Raw genomic sequence first — 11,904 nt, 5'->3', positions numbered from 1 at the left:
GATTCTTTTAGTGACAAAGCCCTCCACATTCAGCCACTGACTTGAAATATTAAAACTTATATTAAAACTAAAGCATTTTACAATTTATTGAGAACTTTTGTCAAGTTGAGTAGCACCTTCTGTGACGGCTGCCTGTCCTATACTTCCCTGGAGGAGTGCGCGCTCCTGCTGTGAACTGCAACTCCTATGCTGAGCAACAGCGCCACTGTCAGGACACCTACAGCCACTGCAAGAGCTGCTATAACACCTGTGAAAGAGATTTCTATCTTTTAGAGCTGAAAACCCTCAAAATGCCACGATTGCATGGAAACTGTGTCGATACATGCCAGAATGTGATGCATAGGATCAGTTTCTTTACCTGTGCTTGACCATTTGGCCTTAAACCCACACTCAGCATTCCAATCCTCAGTCAAAACATCTTGCATCAGATCCGTGAACACAGTGAGAGGGCATGGGTTCAAGCCAGTGCATCCCGGTACAGGGTTTGGATAGGGGTCGCGATGTGAGTCATTGCGGTAATAGAGCTCCAAAGAATAAGACCTAGCGATTTGTTGGGATTAATGACACACAGTTGTCACCCATTAGATATGACAATATGGCCAAAAGGATTGTAGACAGTCAACAGCTGAAAATATACACCAGAGGCTGAAACTCTGGGTGTTCATATGTGCGTGCTTTTGTGCCATCTGACCTAGATAATGTAATTAAATATGCAAAGACAAAGGATGCATGAGGCAACGGTGACAGGACGTCATTACCCATCAGACTCCTGGTAGAACTCAAAGAGTTGACAGGCAGCGTATGGAGGGAGAATGCCGTTGTACATGTCCAGAGCAGCCTGGAGCGTGATGAGTGTGGAGTCATGCTGGAACGAGACAATAAACACTGCGGCTCAAACAGCGGTTTGGATAATACAAATATGTGTGGGCACCCGAGTGTGGACTTACTGCTGAGTACATGATGAGTTTGTGCGGGTTCCTTTTCTCCATAGTCCTGGAGAAATTCCTAAGGATGGCGTTCACAAGGACCCCTGGTAATTAACAGATCGTGGCCAACATTGTAAATGGCGTTATTCTGTACACCAACACCACCTGTTTGCCCTGAGAGAACATGTTGTCTCAGCAATATAATCATTTTGCCCCATTAGCTCATAGGCGCCACTGTGTTTTTGGAAAACCCGGCCCAGCGTGTTTACACTTAAAAAAATTGCCTTGACCCACAGTCACCACAGGAGACACTCTGAAAGCTTTTATTTAACATTTTTCTTCACACACTGCTTGAAATGAATTGCCTCCTTTGTTAGTCCTCACCTCCCGAGAGCCTGGCCTTCTCTTTCCGCTTGTGACTGAGGATGCTGTATGTGACCTCAAATGATGCCACTCTCTTTAGGGTTGCCAGAACATCTTGGGTGGCCCAGTGTGGGAGAGTCATGTTATGGATCCTCTGTACCAGAAAATTACTTGGCATCATGCTACTAATCACATTACGCAGCGCATAAATGGCGACAAAAGAGGCTTAAATGGCTGGATTTCATCGTTTCTATTATCCCGGCTATTTTTAGTGCCAGTCCAAAGATAACAGATGCTCATTTTGCAAGTGTGAATGAGCATATTCAAGATGGCCTAGAATACTTCTATTTCACAATGCTTTAATTATCATTTTAATGTGTTGTCTATTCATGTCTTACTCTGTGTATAAAACCGATCTTCCCATAAATCCCCCCATCTCATCTCTTTAGGCGTGTAGGAGAAAACAGCCCTTGTTATTTTCCCTCACTGCTGTGCTGCTGCTGTTTGTATCAGTAACAGTAACAATATGATGGAGACAAAGCTGCTGGTGTGTTTACCTGACAAGTGAGAGTGTCATAGACCCGCCAGAGTTTTTTACCAACCAGTTTGGAGGTGGAGTATCCAGTGTAGTTGGAAAGTCTTTCCAGAAAATACTGCAGGAAACATTGAAGGAGACAGAGAATGCAATTATATAACAATGGCATTACGATCGAGAGCTTTGTGTTTGCAAAAAATATGAAACAATATATGCCTTGTTCTAAATGTTTAAATGTACCTCCATTATATTTGTCTGTCACCTTCAGTGGTTAATTTCAGGCTTGTCGCTTTAACTTTTAGTTGTTTGTTTTGGTTCACTCCTACCTGGAGTCTTTAATCATCTCATTTGAGGCAATAAAAATGTTTTCTATGGTGAATATTAAATATTTTTCTGTTTTTCAGGCAGAAAAGTGGAAAAAATGACACAAAGGTAGTTATTGCACATCCAGCAGAGGGTGTTAAAATTTAATGCTGGAGGTGCTGCCCTCATCTCCAATCTCCTAATAGGCAGCACATGGGACTCAGTTTAATTAAAACATTATTATTGTAGTTCTTAATCGAATTCAATCAAACTGTTAATTAGGATCACTGAGAATGTGAGAGAAATTGCACCAAGCAGCTTCTTCTAGGTGATGATGTCACTGTGCCTGAGAAAATCACTGAGAGGACACGATGTCTGCAGCATAACTAACACGTCCCAGAGAGGTGCTGACAACATTAGCGCCGGCAAACTGCCAAGTGTATATTTTACTCAACACAGAAATGTGCATTTCATGATTTTCTATGATTATTTTTTTCCTTTCTTGACCGATATTTTCCCCGCTGCCTGGGATAGGCTCATTTTGAGAGTGCTGGAGTTTATTACAGCTGCGTTCAGGTGAGCACGGGTAAATCTCTGGAAGAGTGGCCAGCTGATCGCAGGGCCCTGTGTGAGCATTTGGGGGTGATATTTACTCATTAAAAAAAAAAGAATAAAAATTAAGGTTTAGCAAACCAAATGCTAATGTTTTCCCGTTAACAGTGTGACTTTCAAGGAAATAATATTGCAGCAGTTAACAGACGCACGACGCGCTGTAAAACAAACTGTCTTCTTTTGCGACTCTTACCTGGTGAGTCCGGAGGAAGCTTTGGTAGGGCCCACTGTTAAAGGTCTCCGTCATTAGAGCCTTGAATCTTGGACAGTCTTTGCCTGGAGATCTCAACAGCTTGAGAAAATAATAACAAAATAAAGTCACTTAAAAGACTTTAGATCAGTGGGAATGATGCACATGCACTGAAAGGTTTCTGGGCCCAATCAAATGTTCGCAGTGGGGGATTTTGGCAAGTTTACAGCTGAGACTCAAACAAACGGAAACATGCAGCAAAAATGAGGAGAAAAAAAATCAAAGTTTCTGTTTAAGGCTGCTGCATGAAAGGCAATATTTATGTGTCTCTGTAGCCCACCTTGTCCTGGTCCCTGGGGGTGGTGTGCACGGGAATAGGCCTCCACTCTAAGTGGGCCATGACGGGCGCTGGGCGCCTGACTGGAGGGAACATCCCAGCGAGGCAGGCCTGGGCGCTCATCAGAGTCCGGTCATAGTCGGTGCTCTGCACGTACAGCTGTTGGGAGAGCGATATTAAAATGCATGCATATGGCAACGATACGGTTCCAAAACTTGGAAAGTGGAATACATTTGGAAACTCAGAAGACTTCCATTTGCATTAGCAAAGCGCAAATGCACACCCTCCGCTTTCTATTTTCATTTGATAAATATGCAAACTAAATGCAGCCAGAAAGGAGGCGGTGTATCATGAGTGAGCTGTATTTATCCCAAATCAACCGAGGTATTCCCTTAACATGAAGAGGAGGAGAGTCAGTGGAGATCCAAGCAGAGAGGAGCGAGAGTGGGGGAAAGATCCCTCTTACTGTGATCTCCTGTGACATCAGTCTTCGCTCGTCTATATCTTTCTGTCACCCCGTGTCGGCTTTTTGCACACAGTAAATCACACTGATAAGGTTGGATGTTCCTGTGATGCCGAGAACGTTTCTTGGCTTTAGCCTCTCTCCTTTTGTTAGATTAAATCGGACGTGGCGGCGCAGGCAAAGGTAAGGTGCAAGTTGACTGAGACTTGGGCAACAAATCACTAATGACAGCTGGTGAGGAGAGTTGTTATTTTTGTGGTAATTGCATTTCATTTAGGAGGCCTGAATGCAGAGATATCCATGGCAGAGGCGTGAGCAGAGACAGGCAAGGGAGAACGGCAAACACAAGGAGCGGGAGAACAACAAAGGGGTTAGGAGAGAGACAGAATGCTGAGTAGGCAACCCATACGCACACTGAAGCAACATGCATGCTGCCGACTGCTGCACATGAAGATGTTGGGGGGGAATACCACACATGAAAGGGAGGCACATTACAATGCAATGGCTGTGATATCACCAGTGAGTCATGCTCATTATCTGTGTTGTTACAGTCATTACAGATGGTGTTGGGCCACACACAGGCCTGATTTCACATGTGTGGCAACATTATCGCCCGCTGCTGTTCCCCAAAGCGGACAGGCAATAACAAACCTCTCTGCTGTCATAGTCCTCGCTGAGGAAGTCCCTGTAGCGTGTCCTCAGGAACCTGCCCAGCTCAAATTGTTGTCTCATTCCCAGCTGAAAGGAAAATTGCCGTTATTTTCATTTTGGTTCACGTTGACCCAAACAGATTCTGCAGATTTAGGGTCAAATTCAGTCTACCAGTATTTACATAAAAGATGCATCACGCCCGCTCCTTTGGGGCTCGCAAGGCCAAAAAGAATATGTTTATTCACTGTAAGCTAGTCATTTCCAGACAGCGGCACAGGAAGTTAACGTTGATGTTTACAACGTTCATTCCTTTTATCTCAAGTTTGTTTCTTCATGGGGAAACTTTAAACTTGCAGAGTATTTTTCTTTTGGTACTTGAAAAAGCCTTCTTGCATATCTATTTTAGACTCTCATGACAATAATGACAGATAATTCTTAGATTCTTTAATTAAATGCATGTTTGTAAAGGTTTTTATATTTACCTACAGTATACAGCCCCGAGTTCATGCTGATATTGTTGCCCCTGAGGTGCAAAACACATCAACTTCTCCTGAGTCCCAGAAACCAAAATGATGTTTTAAAATGTTGCTGCTGCTCTTTTGTTTTCGGCAGCATTGTCGTGTTTTGTAAAATGATTGATCTTTTTGTAATGTGGTTTCTTTTGGCCCCTCAGGGCTGCCATACTTCATCCCTCTGTCGAAAATGGATGTACAGTAAGAACCGTTGCCAAGTGGCAACACACTACATGTGACCAAACTAAAGTAAGAAAGCATTCTGAGAAAAATGATGCAGCTGTAGACACTGAAGGCTACAATATAAGGTGAGACGAAAACAAGATGTTCCTTCCGAAAAAATGAGCAAAAATAATACACATTTAACGATCTGTTATTTAGCCTTCATTTAAAACCATGGATTTGAAAAAAAAATGCTCTTCAAAACTTTATATCAACCTCATAGCAAAAAGGTTCTCTGTCAAAAGTCTCCAGTTACAAGTCCTACAAGGCTCAAGGAAGGGATGGATGGATGGATGGATGGATGGATGGATGGATGGATGGATGGATGGATGGATGGATGGATGGATGGATGGATGCACGGATGGATGGATGGATGGATGGATGGATGGATGGATGGATGGATGGATGCACGGATGGATGGATGGACGGACGGATGGATGGATGGATGCACGGATGGATGGATGGATGGATGGATGCACGGATTGATGGATGGACGGATGGATGCACGGATGGATGGATGGATGGATGGATGGATGGATGGATGGATGGATGGATGGATGGATGGATGCACGGATGGATGGATGGATGGATGGATGGAAGCTAAAAAGGCTTCCTCGCTCCATGTTTCTGTGCTCGCCTCTTGTTTTGGCGAGCGCTCGTCATGGCTCGTGTTGTTGACGTCACATGTTCCTAATTGCTGTTTGGACTATAGCTGCTCGCTCTGCGTGGCTCTCTGAGCCCTCTGAGCCACTGCATCACCAACACCTCGTACCTCCGTCAGCTGTCCAAATCCATGGGCCCACACGTCTTCCCCATGAGGATCCCTGGGGTATGACTCAATTGGAGATCGATCGCCGTGTCTGAAAACCTTAAAAGTCAGAGAACAATTTGAAAAAACACTTTTAATCAAGATGTCAAAAGTGTCTGGAGCTTTCAGAAATAGAAACCTGTCATCTTAAACAAGGTTGTGGTGGATTTAAGATGCAGCAGGCAGGAACATAGACCAAACTACTCTTTCTAACCTGAGGACTCACTCTGTGAGCAGTGACATCACACACTAGCTGATTAAACTGGATTACAGGATTATTTGTGAATCACTGAAGTAAAACCTCAAAAAAACACCAAATATCATCTTTCCTTTATTCCTGCAGGTTAGCGGGAAGTGAAATAACCAAATAACAGGAAACCAAATGCAAATCTTTATCTGTACATGAAAGCAAATGTAGACTAAACCGCACATTAACAGTGTTGCTAATAGCCGTAGCAAGCTTTTCAAACTACAGTCGAGGCTGAATTGGAAATTCCCGTAACGACATAATGACTAGTCATTTGTGTAATATGTGCTAGACTTAAGCAACCTGAATGGAAACTGACCTCTATAGAAGGAAGCATTTGTTGCTTGAGTCTTAAATCCTCAAATCGCATTTTACTGTATTTCCATTGTTGAAATAGTGTAACAGGGAGATATGGAAAGAGGTTTATGAACAAAGTGTCTGTCAGAGATATGGCTGGCGGTGTTGGAGGCTCAAAGTAATCCTTTGTGGCGTAAATGTGTAAATGTAACAATGCTCAGTGAGCAGAAAAATCGAGTGTAATCAGCAACAATACACAGTACGACCACTGTCATCTGATGCGAAGGGGCTCGGATGACGGCTCCACGAATGAGTCGCGTTGATACAAAAGGCGGGAGACTTACGGCCACGACAAACTTCAGCACTCGACATTCAGTCAGAAACAGGCAGCAGAGAAGAACCAACGTGCCAAACGTATTCCGGGAGTTGCACATCTTGCCTCGGATTGGAGATTTCGGCCTCACGGAGAGAAACACCAGCCGGAAAGTTTTAAAACACAAAGTGATGAAAAAGTTGTTCTGCAGGATGCAACAAGGAGCCATTTGCTCTTACCTCAGCACGCTTGTTCTGTCATTTCTCTAATAAGTTACAGACAGCAGCATCCCAAAACTTAAGTCAAGTCCAGTAGAGATGGAAATGCTTTTATATCCATCCTTCCTAACCTCTCTCTCTCTCTCTCTCTCTCTCTCTCTCTCTCTCTCTCTCTCTCTCTCTCTCTCTCTCTGCAGGGACTTCTGGTCTTATTCGCCTTCATCCCCAACTGGAGCCCAAATCAATGTCTCGGCCAATTTCCCTCTAGTGCAGTCAGGAGACCACGACTTGCAGACAGATTTGAGTCGGCTTTTGAACTTAAGAACATGTTTGGTCGCTCAGTGTCGACAGCAGTTGTGCAGTATTGTGGAGCACCGTCTGCCTTGTGAATAACAATGCGACCAAGAAAAGGGGATCATTTAAGATGCTGCCATGTAGGTTTCCTAAATTGCACTCCTACATTTAAAAATACGCATGTACTCTCTGGACAGGGGCTGCAAACATTCATTATAACTGGCTCTGTCACCCGTCGTGGGTTTGTCCTCAAAATGATAGGGCTTGGAGTGTTTTCCCTGAATGTACACACATGTAATTATCTGTTAGTATCAAAGCTTAGTGGGCTACAATAGGATTAGTGAGTGTGAAGATGGGGAGCTACACAATGTTGACATCATGTTTGATCAGTATTGCAAGATCTAATCTGCTATACGTAGGCTCAAGTTATGTTATTGCACCGACACACGCTGGCAGCCAGGCAGATGCTGCAGCATTGATCAAGTCAAAAATGGAGTTTGGTGGTTAATAAAGTCCAAATTCTTTGTTAAAGCAAGGCTGAAAGGCTGTTCACCACTAAGGCGTGACATTTTGGTGACGGGTAACAATGTGGCTTTGAATCACATGTTAAATAGCCATTCTTTTAATTTATATAGTAAAGGTTCTTAAGAGGTTGTTCAGAACAAGTATAGCAGCATACCACTGTTGAATTAGCCACATAATAATCCCAAAAATTCCAATACTGCCGATCAAACTATATATTTGATTTCAACATATTAGTTTTATCGCTTGTGTCTGTAGCCTATTTTGTGTATCATATGTATTTTGATGTTTATTGGGTCTGTTGTTCAGCTTTGTGGTTGTTTATTCCTGCTCCCACAGAGCTTAGAAGTTAGCTCTGAGCTAACAATCAGGCTAATTATACCCTGTCCCAAAACAATTACCGGTAACATTAGAGACATTTTATCTGTCTGTTTCACCGAGGCAGCATGTCACCACATGAATGACTATTTTTGACAATAGTCACGCCAGCACTTAATTTAAATATGTAAGTTAAAGTAACAAAACAATCCATACTGATATGTCAGCATATTTCATCCTATTCTGCTTTCAACACTAAACCCCATCTGTGCAAAAAAATATCATAGTCTCACATTGGTATTGTTTAAAAAGATTAAACAAAATTATCTTTCTAATTGCCAAGATTTTAATTTTTTTTTTTAAATCTTTGGACATGAATTATTTATACAGTAATGCTGAATTAGGCCATTTGAACTGCAGAACATGGAATGAAAGAACAAGCAGTAACACTGCTTACAACACAAAACATGTGTTTTATTATTTCCAAGCACACAGCAGTTAGCTCACTGTCCAACATACACTCGTGCACACGCACGCACGCACACTCCGTTAGTGCAGTGGTACTGTAGCAGGTGCCGGAGCTAAACCACATATGCGCTCACCATGGTCCGAGAGAGGAAACCAAAGGAGTTTTTAATCACATGAGGCCAAGCGACACACATGATCCACATCTCATGGCCTCATGTGTCGGATACTGTACATACACCAACAAAAGCACCTGTGCTGAGGAAAACAGTCGATAAACACTAGTTCATCAGAGGGTCACAAACACAACATGCAGATACAGTTTCCTCTCTCTCTCTCTCTCTCTCCCTCACTCCCCCTCTCTCTGTCTATCAGACAAGTGGTTGTAGTGTTTTTGTCTTTGTCGGAATAATTGCAGTGATTTTCAAGAACGTTGTCATGGCAACGCAGAGGCTGATACACATTGACAGAATCTGTTGCAAGGCGACCAAACAGACTGAAAATGGGAGATAAGAGGTGGGAGAAGTTGAGGGCAAGTGTTTGTCTGTTTCTGTGTTTATGTGCATGTGTGGGTGTGTGGGGATGTGCGCGTGCATGTGCATGTGTGCGTGTGGGGGAACATGTGTGTTTACACATATGTGCTTGCGTGGATGGGAAGCTTTTTCAATCCATATGATGAATGGAGATGATGAGCAGTATGGGACATCTCAGCCTGATAAAACGAAGGCCAAGGAATGAACAGTGTATATTGTCAGCAGAGAGAGAGACAGACAGACAGAGAGGAAGAGAGAGGGCAAGAAAGCGGGGGTGCTATTTTCGTCCAGGCGTTGTCATGGAAACTGCAGCCTCACTACAAATGGAGACATCCAGAAAACACATGGATCGTCAAACAAATGGCATGCGTAAGGCCCAGCATGATGCTACGCCACGGCTGTGCGACAGTGTGCACCACCCACACTGGCACCCACGTCTCCAGTCGGATGACAGTGGTGTCCTCTTCATCACACAGAATGAATATCAATGGGAGAGAGTGGGTTTTTTTTCTTTAGGGAGCAACGAGGAGGAGGGAGAGAAATACTCAGAGTCAAGGGCTGCGTGACAGGGAATGGCGTCCATTCAGAGAGTGAGTCATCGCCATTCTCACTGTCCTTCAATTGACAGCCTTTTTTACACTTCCTCTTGTCTCTTCCACTGTCCACTGCTTCACCCTCAGTCTGTTTCCCATCCTAGACCCCCCTCCCACCCCACCACCCCGCCTTTTCCTGCATTCTGAAGGACGGAGGTATTCCCACATTTCTCCGTTGCTATAGTAACACTGCAGCGAGACCAGGAGAGAGAGTCAGAAGGCGGAGGAAAGAAGTGAAGATGGAGACATGGTGTTTGGGGTGGGGAAATGGGGAGGGGGTGGGGGGGTTGCCGGAGAGGCGGGATGTGTGAGCATTGCTAACGCTAATGCTAATGGTAGCATCATTGGCTGAGCGTCCCAGTGTCGAGTGGATCGCACTGGCTGCAAACTTACAAGTCATGTCCCCACTTGCACAATTGCCAGCACAAAACACATGTCCCCTCTGCGTTTCTGTGGCCATCTTCCTTTCCAAAAAAGTGCTAGAAAAGACGTGTCTCCACTCAGCATCGCTTCTCTTTTGTTTTATTTTTTCTCCCTCCATGACATTGACGACACTGCGGAGCTCGGATCTGATTCCAGTCATTTCCTCAGCATCATCCGAAGATTAAAGGAAAGAGCGCAGACATGGTGGGCTGAACTGTGGTGTGCTTTGGATGGATTGAATCATATCCTCCATGATCCTCCAATGAGCATATATATATATATATATAGGTCAAATGACCCACTAGACAAGACAAACCGTCTGTTAAATGCACGGAGAAGCCACGGAAAGACCAAAGCTATTTCATATTGATGTCATCATCCCGTTCAATCAGGGTGGAACTCACTCTCATTATCTCTGTATATATAGCGCAAGGCCGTGCAACAAAGCAGTGTTGCATCAATTTTCCGCCATGTGCAGATTTGCAGTGGCCTGCAGAGGCGATGATCGTCCATCCTTCTCTTTCCTCTGGCTGGTCTGGATAACGTGGTAAAACAAAAAAAGAAACTTTCACAGGACTATTCGGACAGGCTGGGAAGAGTTTTCTCTAGTTTAGGTTTCGCTGCTCACATGGTTTGGTCTGACAGGCTGCATGTAAACTGTCTCACTTGTCCTCTCCACTCAATCAATAACTCATCTCTTGACATCAATAATGTCATTCCCCAAGGGACCAAAATGTCCTTCTTTGGGACAAAAGGGGAATGCACATGATGAGAGGACGGAGACATGAGGAAAGGAAGATTAGTGCGCCCGCTGTCATACGCTGTTTGCATGTTGACCGTGCTTTCCCTTTTCCTGGTCACCGTCCGGTGAACAGTTCTAGGAGGAGCATGAGGGGAAGCTGTGATAGCACATGTTTTTCTGGAGGGGTTTCCCCCCCACAGGGAACGACTCCCGCGTGACTAAAAATGTGTTGCTGTTATTGGCTGAATTCACTTGTGAAATATAAAACAATTGTAAAGAGGCTTGATTTTTTTTTCACCCCCTTTAATTTAAAATGGATTTGTGATGTAAAGAGGTCACTGCTTCACACGGTGAGGATTTTGCTGAGGTGTTGAAAAGCATAATGAATTCAAAATGAGAGCAGAGGGTTCTGCAGACTCGGATCGAGCGAAAACGCTGCACAGGAGGGAGTGTGCAGGGACCTCTGCTTTAACTTTGGCTTTTGTTTAATGATTTAGGAAACATGCCTATTTGCTTTCTCACCAAGAGGCGGTGGAGATCAATTGCAATTAGGGCTGGACAGAAAATGAAGACGCATCCAGGATCCAGTTGGTATTCAGTGTAGCTTAGCAATAAAACTTTAAAATGGGGCAAAAAAAGCTTTAGCATCCTTCAATTTAATAATAATGTTATCCAAGGTAATCGGTGTAATTCTTCATTGGTACGTTTCACTTCAAAGACTCCAAGTTAATGACAAAAGTACACAAACAGTGACGTCTCTGTAACTACATATTCGCATAAAGTCTACAAAATCATGCCAGATTAGTTGAGTTGCACGTGATTATGACCCGACAATCGAAGGAGTCACCACATAATTCAGAGAACCATAGAGAGCATCAGCCATGCTAAGTAAACGCATCGCTCTCATCTGCAGTTATGGTAAATCAATACTCAGGTTAGTGTAATAATCTAACATAAACACAGTGGCTAAAGTGTGTTTGTTGTGTGGGAGTGTGTTCACTCGGGAGCCGTTTGCAA

At 43.8% G+C, this 11,904-nt stretch overlaps 1 protein-coding gene across 1 annotated transcript; it reads right to left on the bottom strand.

Moving 5' to 3' along the window:
- Positions 1-2: 2 nt before the first annotated feature.
- LOC101064383 (testicular acid phosphatase homolog) lies at positions 3-7,019 on the bottom strand. Its single transcript, XM_029843295.1, has 11 exons — positions 6,811-7,019; positions 5,887-5,982; positions 4,381-4,467; positions 3,270-3,425; positions 2,933-3,031; positions 1,847-1,942; positions 1,311-1,443; positions 948-1,030; positions 759-865; positions 359-540; positions 3-247 (listed from the first exon to the last, which is right to left on the bottom strand). Exons 1-11 carry the CDS (start codon positions 7,006-7,008, stop codon positions 138-140), a joined length of 1,347 nt encoding a protein of 448 aa, XP_029699155.1. The 5' UTR covers positions 7,009-7,019; the 3' UTR covers positions 3-137.
- Positions 7,020-11,904: the final 4,885 nt, after the last annotated feature.

The sequence above is a fragment of the Takifugu rubripes genome, chromosome 1 (genome assembly GCF_901000725.2).
Source record: "Takifugu rubripes chromosome 1, fTakRub1.2, whole genome shotgun sequence".
NCBI classification, from domain to species: Eukaryota; Metazoa; Chordata; class Actinopteri; order Tetraodontiformes; family Tetraodontidae; genus Takifugu; species Takifugu rubripes.
This window is presented reverse-complemented; position numbering and strand designations above follow the sequence as displayed.

Coding starts and splice junctions, on each gene's coding strand:
- LOC101064383 (XM_029843295.1), bottom strand. CDS start 7,008: ATGGCTCCTTGTTGCATCCTGCAGAACAACTTTTTCATCACTTTGTGT. Junction 4,468..5,886: donor GATTTGGACAGCTGACGGAG/GTACGAGGTGTT, acceptor TTTTCCTTTCAG/CTGGGAATGAGACAACAATT. Junction 1,031..1,310: donor GAAGGCCAGGCTCTCGGGAG/GTGAGGACTAAC, acceptor GTTAATTACCAG/GGGTCCTTGTGAACGCCATC.